Here is an 18,741-nt window from a genome sequence, read left to right as displayed (position 1 = left end):
CCCCTCCTCCTCCTCCCCTGGGCCATCCCGCGGGGCTGCCCCGTGTCACAGCCGGGCGGAGGGCGCAGGGGTGTTCGGGGGTCCCGGGGCCGGCCCTGCCTGCGGGGGGGACCCGGCGGGATGTCCGTCCATCCCCGCAGCGCTCCCTGCTCCGCATTCCAGGGCTATCCCTCCCCAGCCCCCCTCTCTCTCCCGTCTGTCAGCCCCTCTGCACAGCCCGACGGCAGGAGCCCTGGCAATGAAAGCGAGCGATATTCGGTGGCATTTGGGAAAGTTGCAAGGTCAGGGCTCCCCCTCACATCCCGACCCTGCCCCACGGGCGGCATCCATGGGGAAGGGGAGGGGGGGGGGGGCTGGCCCCCCAAAACCCAGCGGGGTTTGCTCCCTTAGGTCGCTTTCCTGAGCTGCTGCCAAACCCGCTGTGCGAGCTTGTTGCAAGAACAAACTGTTGTGATTCCCCCTTTCGCCCTTTTTCTCCGCCTCCCCACATTCCGAACGGGGGGTGTCAGTGCACGGAGCCTGCCGGTACCCCATGTCGTTCCCGCGTCAGAAAATGAATGATGCAGCAATTTAATTAGGAGGGAGCGGTGCGTCCATATTGCACCGGTGGAGGAGAGCTCGGGAGCCGGGGGAAGATGGTGCGTGTCCGCGGGCGCGGAGGCTGCGCCCCTGCCCGCGCAGAGCGGCCCCGGGGCGGCGGGACCCCGCGGGCCCCCCGGGACCTCCCGCCCGCTCCCGCGGCTCTGCCCCTGAACTTTTTGCTACCGAGCCGCGGTTCCAGTTAAGTCTCTCCCGGCCGAGCCACCCCGGGGTGCGGGAGGGGAATTCGGGTTCCGCGCGGAGCGGGGGGTGCGGGATGCCCCGGGAGTTACGCGGAGATCCGCGCGGATGTGTGCGCGGGGATGGGCGGGCGCGGTGTGCGCGCTCGGGGATGGGTGCGCAGGGACGCGCAGCAGTGTGCGCGGGTGCGGACAGCGGGGATGCCCGGGGCTCACCTCCTGCCCTGCCCTGCCCTGCCCTGCCCTGCCCGCAGCCCTTCCCTCTCGGCTGGCGGAGCCCCGGGCACGCAGAGCCCCGCAGCCCCCCGATCCCCCCGGCGTATCTCACCCACCAACTTCACCCGCGGGCGAACCCGGGCAGCCCTCCCGCTGCGCCCCCCTCCGCGGATCCCCGCGCAGCCCCGTTACCTGCGGCGGCTCCCGGGGCGGGCGGGCACCGCGCGGTGCTCCGCGGGCGCGGCCCCTCCGCCTCCGCGCACACGCCGGGAGGATGCGGGAGGTGCCGGGTGTCTCCCCGAGGTGTTTGGCTCTGCGGGAAGCTGCGGGCTCCTGGCGAGGCTCGGAGCGGGAGCGGCCCCGGGACGGGCGGGCAGCGGCACCGAGCGGAGGAGGCGCTGGATGCGGGGAGAGCGGGGCGGCCGGAGCGGGACCCCCGGGCTGCTCCCCGCCGCAGCCCTCGGCTGGCACTCGCAGTCAGAGTAGCTTTGATTTCCTCCAGACTTGGGCTTTTTGTTCCCTTTTTTTTTTTCCCTCCTTTTTTTTTTTTTTCTTTCTTTCCTTTCTTTTTTTTTTTTTTTTTCAGGAAAGGGGAGGGGGGTGTGCAAATTCTGCCCCATCCCGGCGGCTTTTTCCTCTCTGATTCTTCTCAGGCTTTTTTCCTCCCCCATCTGCTCGTTTCCCACTTCCCTTCCTCTCCGCCAACCAGCCCCCACCTTCCCTCTCTAAAAAAAAAAAAAAAAAAAAAAAAAAAAAAAAAAAAAAGAAAAAAAAAAGGCAAGGGAGAAAAAAAAAAAAAAACTGTGTAGTCAGGGCTTCCCAAATGCGCGCCCCCGACCTGGAGCCGAGCGCGCCCCCTTCGTTTGTTCCCCTTCTTGAAGCTGATTTTCATGACGTGGAGAAGCCTGATCCAGGGCAGGAGCGGCAGCGCACACACACACACACACACACACACACACAGAGCCGCACACCCGCGCACACGCGGCCCCGCACCCGCCCCGCACCCCGCGCACACCCGCGCGCACGGCGGGCGGGCAGCGCACCCGCGCTCCGCCGCCGCGCCCCAGCGCCCGCTCCGCGCTGCCGCTGCCCGGAGAAGGCGGCGGCGGCGGCGCTGGAGCCTGCAGCAGCCCCTCTCCTCCCTCCTCCATTGAGTGTGCCAAACAGCAGCTCTGCATCCTAAAGAAGATCATTGAGGGGCTCATTGCATTCCCAGCACGTTTCAGGCTTGCTTCTTTTTTTTTTTTTTTTCTCCTTTTTTTTTTTTTTTTTTCCTTTTGCCTCAGCTTCAGCAGGAGTAGAGAGAGAGGGAGAGAGAGCCACAGAGAGGGAGAGGCAGAGAGAAACCAGCAATCTTTAAACTCGAGCTTTTTTTTTTTTTTCCCTTCCTTTCTTTTGCCTTTTTTTTTTTTTTTTTTTTTTTTTTGTAACGATGTGCTAAAATCTCTCCTGCAAACCGGTAAGTACAACCTTTCTGGATCCTTTTGTTTCCGCCTAGGGTCAAAGACACCCCCCTTTTCCAAAAAGAAGATATAATAATCCTCCTTATTTATTTTTTTATTTTTATTACAGCCCTTGCAGAAGAGAAAGAACTTAAGTGGCTAATATTTTGCAAAGGAGACAGATTGATACTGCAATATAGCTCTCATCTCTCTCCCTTCTCCCCAGTTAGATGCTGGTTTTAATTGCAGAGGGTATTTCTCTTTTCGTGCTTTCAACCATCTCCTCTTTCCCACAGGGGAGGGTTTCATTTGCAAGTTGATCCTAAGGATTTCTGTTCCTCTGGCATTTCTCTCCCCTAAATGCATCTTTCTGCTCTTAAGTTTGCGGATGGGGGGCAATTTTTTCTAGTTCTTACACGAGGAAGGCAAAAAAGGACCTTTTTATTGGGAGATTGAGACTAAAAGCAATGATCGCTCCGAATCATTCTAATGGGCATTTCAGGGATTCAAGGAAGGCTGCATCACCGCCGGTATTATTCCCATCCTTAGCGTTTCCCTGTACCCATACATTTAAAATATCTGGTGAAAGGAAGGGTGAAACCATATGTTGAAGGAGCTGCATCTCATTAGGGCAGTATTATTTTCATCTGATTGGAGAAGAATGGTGTCTTCATTCGGAATCGTGTATAGTAGGATAGAGAATTTATCGGCTGGTAAGTGTCAAGGTATTTTTTTCTTCCACTTTCAGCTTTTTAACTGGGTCTCCTGCTTGGTCCTGGGGGCACAAAATGCCCTAATCCAAGGCAGGCTGAGCGTTTCAATCCTAGGTGCCTCTTCAGCTGTCACTTCCCTTTAGATCTGCTGATCGCATGGGCATGTGCTTTAGAAAGATTAATCATCTCTAAATGCTTTAATCAGCTAAAATGACTAATATGTGGCGTGTATTTACCTGATAATAGACCAGTTGCGTTAATTCACCGGCGCATTTGCGAGGGGAAGATTTCCTTCCCAATCAGGGTCGTTAACCATTTACTCCGGTAAAGATACTGTGGGGATTTCTGGGGGGAACCGTTCTGCCAGGGACATCAGCAAACCTCACACATTCCTCGGAACTCGCGTGTGGAATATATCAAGCCGGGAGGGAGGGAGATTTGAGGGTGGAGGTTGAATAACTTTGGGAGTTTGCATGGATGAAGGATGTGGTGCGACACTGAAGATATGTGCCCACTTGGTGTGTGTTTCCCCCTTCCCCCCCCGAGTCAAGGCGGGTTGTGATGGCTCCTGGGCTAAAATTGCACATGGGGATGAGATCGGGGCAGTTCCGGAGCCTGGGAAACGTGGAGAGACGCAACACGTTCGGTGTGCTCGTGGTGCTGCGTGGGGCTGCATGTGCTGTCCTCTTTATAGGTGGCATTTACCACAGGGAGGGGAGGAAGGCAGGCTGCTATCGCGTGATGGAGCCGTCTAACATCTCTGAAGTATAAATCAGGGCAAGGCTCACCCAGCCGACACCCCTGGAGTTGGTTGGGAACGTCTGCCCAACAATTGCTGAACTTTGCAGGAGCCTGACATGAGTCCAGCAGGTAGGGGCTTAAGGAAAGGAGAGGGGCAGGGCGGAAATACTGAAATCTGCGTTTTTCTTCCCGTTGCAGTTTTGTAAACATCAACAGATTATGAAACCTTCCACGGCAGAGACGCTTCATAAAGGAAGGATGTTGTGGATAATTCTTCTAAGCACAATTGCTCTAGCATGGACTACACCTATTCCCTTGATAGAGGACTCGGAGGAACTGGATGAGCCCTGCTTTGATCCATGTTACTGTGAAGTGAAGGAGAGCCTTTTCCATATACATTGTGACAACAAGGGATTTATAAATATTAGTCAGATAACAGAGTCGTGGTCAAGACCTTTTAAACTTTATCTGCAGAGGAATTCCATGAGGAAATTGTACACCAACAGTTTTCTTCACTTGAACAATGCTGTATCTATTAACCTTGGGAACAATGCACTGCAGGACATTCAGACGGGGGCTTTTAACGGGCTCCGAGTTCTGAAGAGGTTGTATTTGCACGAAAACAAATTGGACATTTTCAGGAACGACACTTTCCTGGGTTTGGAAAGTCTGGAATATCTGCAGGCAGATTACAATGTCATTAAACGGATTGAAAGCGGGGCATTTCGAAACCTAAGTAAATTGAGGGTCCTTATCCTAAATGACAATCTTATCCCCATGCTTCCCACCAACTTATTTAAGTCCGTGTCCTTAACCCACTTGGACTTGCGCGGGAACCGCCTCAAAGTCCTTTCATACCGCGGGATGTTGGACCACATTGGCAGGAGCCTGATGGAGATCCAGCTGGAGGAGAACCCGTGGAACTGTACGTGCGAGATCGTGCAGCTCAAGAGCTGGCTGGAGCGCATCCCCTACACCGCTCTGGTGGGGGACATCACCTGCGAGACCCCCTTCCACTTCCACGGGAAGGACCTGCGGGAAATCAAGAGAAGCAAGCTCTGCCCCATGCTGTCCGACTCCGAGGTGGAAGCCAGCCTGGGCATCCCTCAGCTGTCCTCCAGCAAGGAGACCGCGTGGCCTACGAAGCCTTCCTCCATGCTGTCCTCCTTCCACTTCACCGCTTCCTCTGTTGAGTACAAAACATCCAACAAGCAGCCCAAGCCCACCAAGCAGCCCAGGGCGCCCCGGCCTCCCCCGACCCCCCGTGGCCTGTACCCCGGGCCCAACCAACCCCCCGTGGCTGCCTACCAGACCCGGCCCCCCCATCCCCATCATCTGCCCCACCGGCTGCTCTTGCAGTTTGCACATCAACGACCTGGGCCTGACGGTCAACTGCAAGGAGCGGGGGTTCCACAACATCTCCGAGCTCCTGCCCAGGCCCTTGAACGCCAAGAAGCTGTACCTGAGCGGGAATTTGATCCAGAAAATCTACCGCTCCGATTTCTGGAATTTTTCCTCCTTGGATCTCTTACACCTGGGGAACAACCGGATCTCCTACGTGCAGGACGGGGCGTTCATCAACCTGCCGAACCTCAAGAGCCTGTACCTGAATGGGAACGACATCGAGCGGCTCACCCCGGGCATGTTCCGGGGCCTGCAGAGTTTGCATTACCTGTACTTCGAGTACAACCTGATCAGGGAAATCCAGCCGGCAGCCTTCAGCCTCATGCCCAACCTGAAGCTCCTCTTCCTCAACGACAACCTGCTCCGCACGCTGCCCACCGACGCCTTCGCCGGCACCTCCCTGGCGCGCCTCAACCTGCGCAACAACCACTTCCTGGCGCTGCCGGTGGCCGGGGTGCTGGAGCACCTGCACGCCATCGTGCAGATCGACCTGAAGCTCAACCCCTGGGACTGCACCTGCGAGCTGGTGCCGCTGAAGCAGTGGCTGGAGGCGCTCAGCTCCGTCAGCGTGGTGGCGAGGTGCTGTTGCGCCAGCCCCGAGCCGCTGGCCCGCGCGACCTGCGCTCGCTGGAGCTGGCCGCGCTGTGCCCCGCCGCCCTGCGCCCCGCCGCCGCCGCCGCCGCCTCGCCCCCCGCCGCCGCCCCCGCCGCCGCCCGCCGCCACCGGCGCGGCCGCCTACGAGCTGCCCCCGGCCGCCGCGGCCGCGGCCGTGCCGCTCTCCGTGCTCATCCTCAGCCTCCTCGTCCTCTTCTTCTCCGCCGTGCTCGTGGCCGCCGGGCTCTTCGCCTTCGTGCTGCGCCGCCGCCGGCGGAAGCTGCCGTTCCGCGGCCCGCGGGCGGAGGCGGCGGACCTGGGCGCGGTGCCGCTGCGCTGCCCGCGGCTCTTCCCGAGGGCGGCGGCGGCGGGGGCGGCGGCGGCGGCGGCGGCGGCGGGGGGGCCCCGGGAGCGGTCCCCGGAGAAGGCGCCCCCGGCGGGCCACGTCTACGACTACATCCCGCACCCGGTGACCCAGATGTGCAACAACCCCATCTACAAGCCGCGGGAGGAGGAGGAGGCGGCGGGCGGCTGTGCCGGCGGCGGCGAGGCGGCCGAGCTGCTGCGGGCGGCGGCGAGCGCGGCTTCTCCCACCCCGCCGCCTCCGCCGCCGCGCCGGAGCCGGGCAGCAGCTACCGCACCTTGCTGGAGAAGGAGCAGGAGTGGAGCCTGGCCGTGTCCAGCTCGCAGCTCAACACCATCGTGGCCGTGCACCCCCAGCACCCCGCGGGCGGAGGGCTGGCGGCGGGCGCGCTCGGGCGGCGGCGGCGGGGGAGCCCCGCGGGACCGCGACCGCCCGCCGCCCTGCGCCGTGGGGTTCGTGGACTGCCTGTACGGCACCGTGCCCAAGCTGAAGGAACTGCACGTCCACCCCCCCGGCATGCAATACCCGGACCTGCAGCAGGACGCCAGGCTGAAGGAGACCCTGCTCTTCACGGCCGGCAAGGGCTTCCCGGACCACCAAACCCCCACAAGCGAATACCTCGAGTTAAGGGCCAAACTCCAAACCAAGCCGGATTACCTCGAAGTCCTGGAGAAGACCACGTACCGGTTCTGACCGCCGCCCCGCCGCCCGCCCGGCCCCGCCCCGCGAGCAGAGGATACAGCTGTGCGCTCTGCCCCGCCAGATGTGCGCGCTGCGGGGCAGGGCCCTTCTCAGATCAGTTGTCGACGAAGTGCCTTCGCAGACTTTTGCCAGCAGATGTTAATCAATCATTATTTTTTATACTGAAACTGAGACTTTGACTGTGCCATGTCTAAAGGTATATTATTATTATATTATTATTATTATTATCGGGGATCTTTGTATTGATCCTGATTGAGTAAATTCTATGTGTGTCTCCTTCTCTCTTTTTTCTTTTCCCTTTTATTTTCTTTATTCTTGTTGTTTGTTTTGTTCGTTGGTTGGCTCTTTTTTTTTTTTTTTTTTTTTCCTCGTTGGCAGTAAACTTCCTTGATATTTTCCCTTGGAGGGGAGGGGGAGGGAAGATGGCATTTTGTGGCTTGCTTTCTTCTTGCCCATCATGGCACAGATTCTGTACATTTATTTAAAAGAGAAAAAAAAAATGCAAAGAAGCAAACGAGCGCAGTTTGCTGCATGCCTGGAAACTGCAAGAGGGAAGGGAGGGGAGGGTCTTGCTCGAATGTCTCACTCTTGTCTCTCTCCCTTCCTCGCACGCACACTCACCCTCACCCTCCGCGCACCCCCCGCCAGCCCGGCCCCTCCAGCGGGGCCCGGGGGCCGCGGGGGAATCCCGGGGGCTGGGGGAAGCCACCCGGAGCCGAGCAGCCCAAAGGATGTCACCACGTGGCGCACCTAGGGGATGCTCACACCTAGGGGATGCTCAGTGACACTTCGTCATGACGCCATGGTTTCTTGGAGGACATCCGCACTTTCCTAATAAAAGCGACATGCAAATATACAGAGAAAAAGAAAAAAAGGAAAAAAAAAAAAAGCTAATGGGCACCTCTCACTAACAGCTTTGTAGGAAGCACTTTTAATGTTTTCTCTCATGCACCCATACACGCACACACGCGCACACACACACACACACAAAGGTACAACAATGTGCATATATTTATTCTGTAATTTCAAGTGACTATAAATTGTAAAGGTAATGTTTAATCATTGTACAGTGATGCGTCTGGTATAGCTTTCCTAATAAAACGTTTTGAAAAAAAATGCAGATTATATATATATATATATATATATACATCCCCAAATATATATATATATATAGGAATACAAAGCTTAAACCTGAAACTTCAGCTTCCCTCCCAGAGATTTCCTTCCCCCCAAAACCTTGAACGCTATTTTATTAATAACAGTTCGATGCACTGTGATGTTAACAGAGAAAAAAAAAAACCTGTACAGCGTCTCTTGCCAAGATACCACCCGAGACTGTCACAAATGCGATTTGCGATCTGTATCCCTGCCGCACTGTCCTGACAGTTAAAAATATCGGGAAAATTGGGAGCGCATCCCGCCGGAGCGCTGCTTCCCGGCCTGCTGGAGGCACTGGGAGGCATCGCAGGGATGTTGCCGGTGCTGGCAGCGGGGAGAGCAGTCAGAGGGCTCACAGCCCTCCGGAGCGGGGATTTAAACCGCATTTCCAGTTTGGAATGGGGGGGGATGCGATCTGGGAAAGCATCCCAGCGGCCGCGCGGCCCTTCTCCCCGCTCCGGCTGCAACCGGAGCGAGACCAAAGACGATGGGATTTCCCTGCTCGGGCAGGTCCCGGTTGGTATCTTTGTCCGCGTTGGTGTCGTGTCCCCGTGTCCCCGTGTCCCGTGTCCCTGTCCCCGTGTCCCCGTGTCCCCGCTGGTGTCCCCGTGTCCCCGCCGCTGTTGTGTCCCCGCGGGGCCGGGGCCGGGAGCGGAGGCGCGGCCCGCGGCGGCCGCCAGGTGGCGCCACAGCCCCAGCGCTGAGGCCGCGGCGGGGCCGGAGCGCCCGGGCCCGGATCCCGGACCCGCTCCCGGGATTGATCCCGGAGCTGATCCTGGACTCAGTCCTGGATTCCATCCCGGAGCCGATCCCGGTCTGGATCTTCTCCCGACGCCGCTCCCGGGCCCCGCCCGCCCCCGCCCAATGTAGCCCCGGGCGCCTTTATCGTGGGGCGGGCGGGGCCGCCAAGGGCAGCCCCGCACAGCCGGGCGCCTGCGTGTCCGAGGCGCTCCCCTGAGGTCCTTCAGAGTGGAGTTTATCTAGAAATACCCAATGTGTCCATCAATGTCATCTGTTGAACAGAGGTCAGGGTGCTTTATCCAGGTGAATTGAGGTTATTCCCCCACGGAGCTCCAAAGGTGCTGCTCGGGCTGTCCCGAGGGGACCGGGGTCTGTCCCCTCCCGGCGAAGGGTCACATTCCCGAGGTCACCCACCTGCCCTCTTTCCTTGGGGAACAGCTCGGTTTCATCCCGCACAATGTGTTTTAACAGAGATAAACCCATAAATACTTGTTTTCCCCCCATGTCGCTATTTGCAGCTCCAGCCAGGATGCTCATGGTGAGCTTTCTCGGGTCCATCTGTCTTGGGGAGTCATTTCCCGAGCCTTGGTAGCAGCTGTGTGTGTCTGGAGATGGAGGGACAGCTCCGAACGTCTGTAAATCTGGCATCACGCTCCATGCCATCAGTAAAAATATTACACGTTAGAATTTCCTCTGTTCAGTTGAGATTGTGTTTTCTCACTGCTGCCTTCAGCTCTGACCCATTGGGGTTTGCTCATTTGTTTGTTTTGCTGGGTTTTTAATGGATAGTGGAAGAGCATGCACGTGCCAAGAGTATTGAACATGCAAGTGCAAAGGCCAGATCCTTCTTATCATAATTGTAATAATTACATTGATAAGCCTACATGCAAGTGATGCGTGGAGTTGTATAAATCAGGTTAAAGTACAACGCCCAGTGAGAGTGGTGCTGTATACATTTTGCAATGTCCTCAAAGCCCCAAGTGTTCATACTTGTATCCAAATAGAGTAAAGCTGGCTGCAAATAATGTTTATATTTTAATTAAACTGCAGAAAGGCAAGAGAATTTCATCCTGACTATAGGCAGTAATCTCACCCGTGGATGGTGAGCAGATCTATTTATTCAGTGGAAATAAATTTGTTCTATGAGAATGGAATTTTGTATTAAAAGAGATAATTTTTGGCTTATGTTGAGTTATTTTTCTTTCCTTGCGTAGGAAACTTCCTTTCCCTTGTGTACTGAGATGATTTGGGGATGATTTGCTCTGGAAGTGTTGACAATGTCTAAGTGTGATGTCTAAAGGGTGTTTTGATGACTTATTTTGCTTTTTCATTGTGTTGAGCTGAGGCTGAGTGGGAGGCAGCATTCCTCCACTGCAGGAAACAGAAGTGGTTCCATCATCTCTGACCTACAGTGGGTGACTCTTTGCATGCTCCAACCTGGATTCCTCCTAAATAATTGGGAGTATTAATGATAATTCTGTTTTTATCAGCAGTAACATTGGTAGCATTAATGCTACTGGGAAGGAATCAAATAAAATCAAATGATCTGCAGCTTTACTAGAGCTGTTTGATGGGGTGCTATTTGAAATAAATATATTTTTAGCTCATTTCATTGTTATACAAGTACCTGGTATCAGCTTGAGCTGTGGAGTGCTGTAGTAAAGCCTTCAGCAAGTGTTTGGTTTATTCCCTCACTGATCATTGAAATTCTTCCTACAGGTGGAAAAGAACAGCAAGGCCAGGTAAGCCCCAGTCCCAGCCAACAACTGCACACAGGGAAATGGAAAGGATGATCCTGGTGCTCAATTCTTGGTGCTTTTTGTATTTCCTGGATGTTGTCATTGATGTCACCATCACATTGTACCCTGGGTTCAAGGATTTGTTTGGAAATGGCTTCATGGAGTTCTTGAGTGTATCAACAGCAACAGAAAGATGTTAAATGTTGTTATGAATAATCTGAATTTTGGAAAGCCTGTTGCCTGCTGCTCTGGTTAGATGGTTATTGGAGAGTGAGAATCTCATTCCTTAGGAGATTCAGAGAACATGAGTTAAGCTGTGGCAGCTCAAGATTTTGTCAGAGACCTTTCCAGGCAAAACCACCTTTGAGTGTGGCAACACAGCTGATTTGGTTTTAAGCTAGAAATGTGTGGTTTTGTCCAACTTGTGTTCTCTCTGTGAACTTTGAGAGAACCAGGAGAGAAAGGTCTCTCCAAAATGTGAGGCTGCATTCCTGAAGCGCTCAGGTGTGCCAGCAGCACTTGATGAGCTCTGTGCTGCTTCCACTTGCTTCAAGTACCCACTTCACACAAAAAAAGATGTGATGGTTTGGGTTTAGGTTTAAGAGAAATGCTCATGTGAAGAAAAGTGTGCAGAATTTGGCCTTAAGTGTGGGAGTTCATTGCTCTGGACATTACTCAACCACGGGGTGTGACTTCTGGCAGCGCTCCAGCCACTCCGGTGTGAGCTTGTTCCAGGATTGCTCTTCTTCCAAATGCTTTTACAATGTGGATTTATGGACACTCGGAAATCAGGCTGCTGTGTGCTGCATATTCCTATTTTCTGAGCTTTTCCAAGGCTTGGTTTTCAATCCGTAGCGGAGTTTCTCAGTGAATTTATGTATGTATGTATTTATGTGTGGGTAACACAGTACAACACAGTTGTTCTCCATGGAAGAAATGCAGATCCACCCAGGATGGAGCTCACAACAGCTCTTTGTGCAATTCCTATTTTTTAATTCTGGTGTGAATGGAAATACATCTTTTTTTTTCCAGTTCTGGAAATATTTCTGGTTTGATTGGGCAGTGGAAGAATTGGAATGTGCTTGGAACAAGCCCTTGAGTGGGAATGGACTGGAGGCCCAATTCTGCACCCTTGAAAGCCAGTGTTGAAACACCACATTATGCTCAGTTTTAGTCAACAGACTTGAATGAAGAGCAAAATCTGATCTCAGAAAATTACATCTATTAAGTGGATTCAAGTATTTTGAGACAAGTACTCCATGGGACTGTTTCAGAATAAAATGAGTGATGGTACAGAGATAATGGGTTTGCCACAAATTCAGTAATTTTTATGATTGACCTCACTCACAAATTAACCAAACATTCTTTAAGGCTTTGGATTTTAAAATAAGAACATTTGCATCAAGGCAAATTAGTTTAGATCTAATGTCATTAGTGACCAAGAATATTATTAATGTAACAATTGCAAAGTATTTGGAAATTAGTATTATCTTTTTCTTTGAGACCAAGAATTTGAAGGTCCCTTCCACCCACGCCATCCTGTGATCCTATGATTGACAGGCACTGACAACTGTGCTTCATACAACTTCTTTAAAATGTCTTTTCCTTGAGCCTTATGGTTTCCCAGTTGTAAAATTCTGTCATTATCTCATTTTTGTTCAGGTTGTTGGGGCAGTTTGGGGGGTTTCTATGAAAGCATTGACTTTGCTGCACACAGAGTTCCCCAGGAGTGCTGGCGTGACACTTGTAGGTTATTTTTGATTCCTGTGAAAGTGTTTGGAAACACTTCCCTGTGGTGGCATTTCAACTGGTTGATATTGTGATGGATTTCAGAATGGTTCCTTTTTATGGGAAAATGAGAGGAAAAGGCTCAAAGAGCAGAGCTATAGGAACTCTCTTCCCACATTCATGCTGGGTGGTCTCTGTAGGGTGGATGGTGCATCAATCCTGATATTTCTGAATGTTAAGGACAATAATCTGAAGTGTGGGGTTATTTCTGGGCATTATTTAGAGGTATGGACATGCAACACTCAGCTGTTGGATGCCTCAAAAAGAACAGATACCAACAAAGAGCAGAGCACAATATAAAATATTCATGACCAAGTCCTATGTCCTATCCTGAATCTTTAATGTCCATTTACTTTTCCTAACGTCTTTATTTTTCCACTAGAATTTTCTAAATCTCTCAAGAATATCCTACATATTCCATGCATCCTGAAGAGATAGTTCAGGTTAGCCAAGGACTGGCTCTCTCTGTACTTGGGAATTCCAACAAATGTCACTGCCTGTGGAGGAATATCCTGCCCATGGCATGTGGCACAGCAATTTGGCTTGTCCTTGGAGCATGGTGCCAGGGAGCGAGGTTCTCTGCAGTGATGAGATTTTGCAATCAGCCTTGAATGATTCCAAGCAGAATTTCCTGAATTGTGATAAGTCACCATTGGAATGGGAAAGACTTCATTTGTGCTGCTGCTTCTGGCGGCACTGCCATCCCTGCTGGTGCTGGTGGCACCTGGCACCATTCCTGAGGAGGGACTCTTGTAACAGTTACTCTAAAAAAAAACCACCAACCAACCAAAAAAAAGCTGAAGAAAAGTTTGGGAGTCTTTATCCAACAGGAACCATCTTATCTGAAGTTAATGACTCTCCCCAGATGTTACAGTGGCATTAATATACTGCTTATGGGGCTTTTATGCATTTTTTTCTTGTTTTCCGTTGCTTTTCCACAGACAGTAGCTGGCTTACACATTAAAGAATTACAGGAATGTATTTGCTGATCATTTTTCAGGCTCTACTTGTTTAAAACTAGGTCAGTCACGACAGTAACTGTCCTAAACTGAGTTTTCTAGAAAGATACATAAATTTTTGGTTTTATACTTGGTCTCTAAGTTATTTTATGTGTATAAATATATATATAAGATATCCATTATCTGAATAACCCTTGTACCAAAGTTTGTCATTGAACTTTGGAGGCTTTGGCTTTGCAAATCAAAGTTAATTAATGGTTTGGGGTTTTCTTTTCTTCTGGGATTGTTTGGTTTGATTTTATCAGGAGTATGACCAGAGAGAGGGAAGAAATGCAGTGTGAAAATTGTAATCAAACTGTGCTTTTAATAGGACTTAAATTTTAATTCTTGTGCTTCTTTGGGAAGTGAAGGAGCTCTGCTCCAAAGAGCACAGGAATTGCCACTCAGAGCTGAAATGTGTTCACTCTGCTGTGTCCTGAGAGTGCCCAGCATGGTCTGACTCAAAGGGAGATGCTAGAAATTCCCATTAGTGAGATTTCAGGGTTGGATGGGACCAGCTAATCTTCTCCACCTGAGAAATCCAGTCCTCCTGCACCACTGGAGGTACTGGCCCAGCGTGCACAGGGAGCACTTAGAAAACTCATGTTTAGTGTTTTGGTGAAAAATGAGCTTTACAAAAATTAGGCATTGGTAATGGATGCTGGCCAGTTGTCTGCCTTTTTTAGGGAACACATCCAGGTTTCTCTGGTGCTGTTAAACTGCCATGAAAGGGCAGGACTGATCCATTGTCCTCAAAGCACTGCTGGAATAGATTGTAGCTAAATGCATTCTTCTTAATCAGAGAGACATTTCCTGTGGCATCACTTCTGTTATGTTTTCTTGCAGTGACCCAAAAACCTGGCTGCTTTGGAAAGTGGATAGTATTGGCAAGCAAAGAAATATGGCAAGTAAAAGTCTTTTTTAGATCCAGTTGATGTCAGTGTTTTCTTCAAAGGAAGGGCATGTCACAGCCCTGAGGGGTCCTGACAAGGAGTAAAGGCACTGATTAAGGCAAAGATTTTTTGTTCAGTCCGTGCTTAATTCTCCCCTTCAGTTTTAAACCAACAAAGAATTGTGGATGGATCTAATTTATACAGAAAATATATATGTGTATTCCTCCTGTTGGCAGTGGGGGGCTGTGACTACAGCCAGGGAGGCTGATGGAAAGAATGGCAATTGTTAAGCTGTGACAAGTGGGAGTTTTGCCAAGGCTGACAGTGAGAACAGCACCTGAAAGTGAAGTGCCTCTCGCTGGCTTAGAGACAGCCAATAACTACATGAAATTCTTGTTGAAAACCCTTGTTTTAGAGCAGGTAACAAATAGAACCCAGACCCTATTTTTCCTGCTTTTGGCCCAAGCTCTCAACAGCCTGCAGGTCGCTGGCATTCCCAGAATTGCTTTTTTCCCGTCTGCATGCACAGGTCCTCCTTGGGCTGAGGACACACCCTGACCCCTCTGCTTGTGCCTGGCGTGGAGACCAGCTGAAAACACGGTTCTCTCTGTTGGGTTTTTCTGTAGAGTGGTGTATTGCACCTCAAGACTTCCCTCTGCCCTGCCTGGAGTGCCCTCAGCTTGCTGGCAGCCTCGCCAGGTTGGCCGTGGTGGTGTCACAGGCCTTTGCCAGCCCCTCCGAGCCAACCAGAGTCTGTCCAAGCCTTCAGAGCACAAAGCCCTGATAAGAAGGATCTCTAACAGGTACGCTTCAGGGATAAGGAGGAGATGTTCCTAAAATTAGTTGCTGTCAGCTCCAAGCAGGAGTGAGTGCCTCGTGTGTCACGGAAACGCTGAGTATGTGCAGAATATACTGTGTGTGTATCTAAGTATGTACCTATAATTACACTATTGAAGTGTAAAATTCAATCCTTGCAAACTTCTGGGAGATTCAGGAATGTGGCTTGCTTTGGACTGTAATTAAAATACGGGCGTTTTGATTAAAAATAGCTCCTTTCCGACCTACATTCCCGATGTAGGTCAGTGGAGGCACTTCTCAGACATATTAGCATTTTGGACACTTAATCTTAGCAGCATATTGCATCTCCTAGAATAGGTTAGGAGAGGCAAGGCAGGAGGAATTGCTGCATCTCGAGTCACCCACAGAGGTTGCCAAGTTTCTCAGGCACCAGAGAGGCAGAATAATGAGGATTATATTTAATTCGGGCTGGAGAGGCAACCGTGGGGTGTTGAGCAGAGGCAGCTCAGATCATCTTGTCTCTGTGGGGGAGGGAGAATTTATAACTCTAGCTCACTCCAAAGCAAGCTGTGTGTGCATTTGTGTGTATATATATATTTATATATATGTATATACAAATCTGGATGTGTATATAACACCCTGTGTATATATGTATGTATGTATATGCCTACAGTGTACAATACATGTATCTATAGAAATGTATACATTTATATGAATTTATATTTCTCTATATAAATAGTCATGCAACTATGGAAAATCACATTTCCACAGCGTGTCCTTTTCTGTAACACCCCCCCCCCCAAAAAAAAAAAAAAGCTGCTTCCATTAATGTCATATTGCACAAATGTCTTCAATTTTCTGTTTAGAAAGGAATGGTGCTTAGTGGCTGAGTGCAAGCCTGGAAGGTTTTTACTCTTCCAGAGGACTTCCAGTAAATCATGGGTTGCTCCAGAGCTGTTCCACATTTGTGAGATAAAGTGGTGGCCAAAATGACTCAGGGCTGGTTTTACAGGCAAAGGAAAGGGTTGTTGACTGTGCACTGGAAGCCTCTGTTATGCGCTCAGAGTTTTGAAGGTGAAATATCTGCACTGATAATTACTCTGGTTGCTGTTAATTTCCCAGCTATTGGCTTGAACAGGGGAAAAAAAGATGAATTTCCTGCTCTAAAGTAAGTTATCTGAAGTCTGATTATGTTGCCTCAGTGATGTATGGATTTCCATTTAGGGTCAGGATGTTGGGCTGTAAATCAAGAATCTGAGCTCAGTGAACATCTAGTTTGGGATGTGTCTTTTATGTTCTAATTGATTTTAAATAATTTCAATTCATTATCAGAACAAGCTATACCTTAATTCATGATAAGCTCAAAGAATTTCTCATTCATATCAGGGTGAATTTTGCACTTGACTTCGGTGGGGTTGAATGAGGTCAGAGCATTTCATTCAGCACTGGCATAAAAACAATCTTGTAGTTGTGCAACTATTAATTAAAATTGTAATTTTGTAATAAAAGCAGCCTAAAAATGATTGCTAGTTATGTATTCTATGACTATAACACCTTCCTGTGGTTGTGTTGGGCATTGGTTTTGATTTTGTGTCGCTAATCCTTACTCTGAGTTTGGCCCCGAGCAGAGCCCCTGGAATAACAGCCCATAACACGCTGCATTTGAGAGGAAAAGCTGCAAAGTAATGATCCCTCAGCATTCCTTAAGCTGTGTGCCCGGAGTGGTGGCTGATTGCTGAATTGCCACATCCATTGTGCAAATATTCCCAGAAATGGAGGTCACGGTAGCGTGGATTTGTCACGGGGATTTTGGCTCCCTGTGGCAGAGCCTGTGTCCAGTGCTTCAGAAAAACCTCCCTGCGCCTCCACCCTGACCATTCCCAGGCTGTCCTGGTCCCTGGAGCAGGGTGGAAATGTCCTGCTGCTCTTCTGCCATAGTTTGGAAGCTGGGAAGTGATTAGGAAAGAAAAAAGGGAGAATGGATTATTCCTCCCTAAGTCCTTCGCTTCCTTTAGGGGAGAAGATAGGCAAACAAACATAAAATCATCATGGAAATCAAAACAAACACCCAGAACACATGACACTGAGTGAAATGTTTCTCCTGAGTTTCTGGATTGTGCTTTGCGTTATTATTTCATCTGGGGGAAATCAGCACGTTATGGGAAAGTGCTTTCCAGTCTCTTTTGCATAAATGTTACAGTGAAACTTCTGTGATGTATAGCTGCCTGTTCAAGAAAATGGGTCATTTCCATACAAATGTCATATTTCTATGCAGAAAATATGCTGAATTCATACCCTATCTTCTAGTTAAAGCAATCCCTTTGCTGGTTTTGTGATTTCAGCATATTTGCCTGAATGGAGACAACCAGAAGAGGAGCAAAAAAAAAAGATTATTTTTTAATTAACTCATGCAGGCCTAATGTCAGACTAAGCACTTGAGTGGCAGTGTCAGTGGGGCACGCACAGGAAAATCATCCTCCAATGGCTGATTTGTCTTTTGAGCAAGAAGCATCAGACTTTGAGCAGAGTGACTCACAAAGCTCAGAGAGCTGCTGCTTTGCTGAGAGTCTGGAGACTTGGGGAAAGAAGTTTTTCTGCTGTCACTGTTAAAGAAGATGCCTGGATGTCTGTGTGCTCTGGGGAGCAGCCATTCACACAAGCAACCCACAGGCTGAAGCCAGCAGAGGAGTGATGAGCTCTGCAAATCTCCTCGTACTCTGCAGCAATCTCTTCCTCGCAGGATGAATTTCATCTAAAATGAACCTGGGCTCCCAGCACTGCTGCTCTAAAGAAACAACAAACCCACCCTGCCTCTGGAAAGTTGAATTTGGCCATGCCACTTTGTATTTGGGAAAGGAACAGTGGATTTTAGGATCGGAGTTACAAACCAAGTGGATGCTAGACATGGACAACCAAAGAAATGCCCTGATCCAAAGCCTGTAGGTGCTTGCTGTAAATCCTTGGAGCTCCACTGCTCCCAGCACAGCAGTGCTGCTGTCCCTGTGCTGCTGAGGGGACTCGAGATGTTTGGTACCTGCTGCTGGAGCTTTCTAAACAGCCATTAGAATTTCTTTAAATAATTAAGATGAATCTGCCCAGCTTCTCAGCTCGTGTGAGCTGGCTTCACCCAGCAAAGTTCTTGGGCTGCTTCACTCTGTAGGAGGCATTTTTCTCCCTTTCACCCATGGGAATGCAAAGAAGTCACTGCTGTGGTATGGCCTTTGGTGGCACCAGTGTCCCCAGGCCCCTGGACAGGCTGTAAATTCACAAGAGGTTTTCAGGCTCCTGTTCAACCTCTGCACGAGCTTCTACACCCACTAAAAAGACCTACACTAAAAGCTGCTCCTGTACTTGTGTGCTGGAAAAAAAATCCCTAAGGAAATCTCCCTTTACCAAATCCTGCTTAAACCAAATAAAGATATTTCAAAGTAATAATAAGGATAAAGCTCTATATAACACATTTTATTAATAGATAAGCAAGTATTGACCACCAAGGCTTTGTCTGGAGTATAAGACACAACTCCTAATTTTTCCTCTGACAAAATATTTTCCTCCTCTTCCCTCTGTAAATCATTTTGGTGCAGACTCATCCAACTTTACTGAGATACAGTTTGTTCCCAAAGCAGAAAATAGGAAAGGAAAGTGATCTTAAGAGGTTTGTGTCTCAAGGA

The 18,741-nt window shown here is 50.2% G+C and overlaps 1 protein-coding gene across 1 annotated transcript; it reads left to right on the top strand.

Annotated features, from left to right (window-relative positions):
• Positions 1 to 2,460: 2,460 nt before the first annotated feature.
• On the top strand, positions 2,461 to 16,593 carry SLITRK3 (SLIT and NTRK like family member 3). The gene is given in 8 exon segments (XM_039556872.1): positions 2,461 to 5,208; positions 5,210 to 5,903; positions 5,906 to 5,972; positions 5,974 to 6,241; positions 6,244 to 6,285; positions 6,287 to 6,439; positions 6,442 to 6,647; positions 6,649 to 16,593. Coding segments are annotated over 8 exon segments (2,826 nt in total). The 5' UTR covers positions 2,461 to 4,110; the 3' UTR covers positions 6,947 to 16,593.
• The last annotated feature ends 2,148 nt before the right edge of the window (positions 16,594 to 18,741 follow it).

The sequence above is a fragment of the Corvus cornix genome, chromosome 9 (assembly GCF_000738735.6).
Source record: "Corvus cornix cornix isolate S_Up_H32 chromosome 9, ASM73873v5, whole genome shotgun sequence".
Taxonomy (NCBI): domain Eukaryota; kingdom Metazoa; phylum Chordata; class Aves; order Passeriformes; family Corvidae; genus Corvus; species Corvus cornix.
This window is presented reverse-complemented; position numbering and strand designations above follow the sequence as displayed.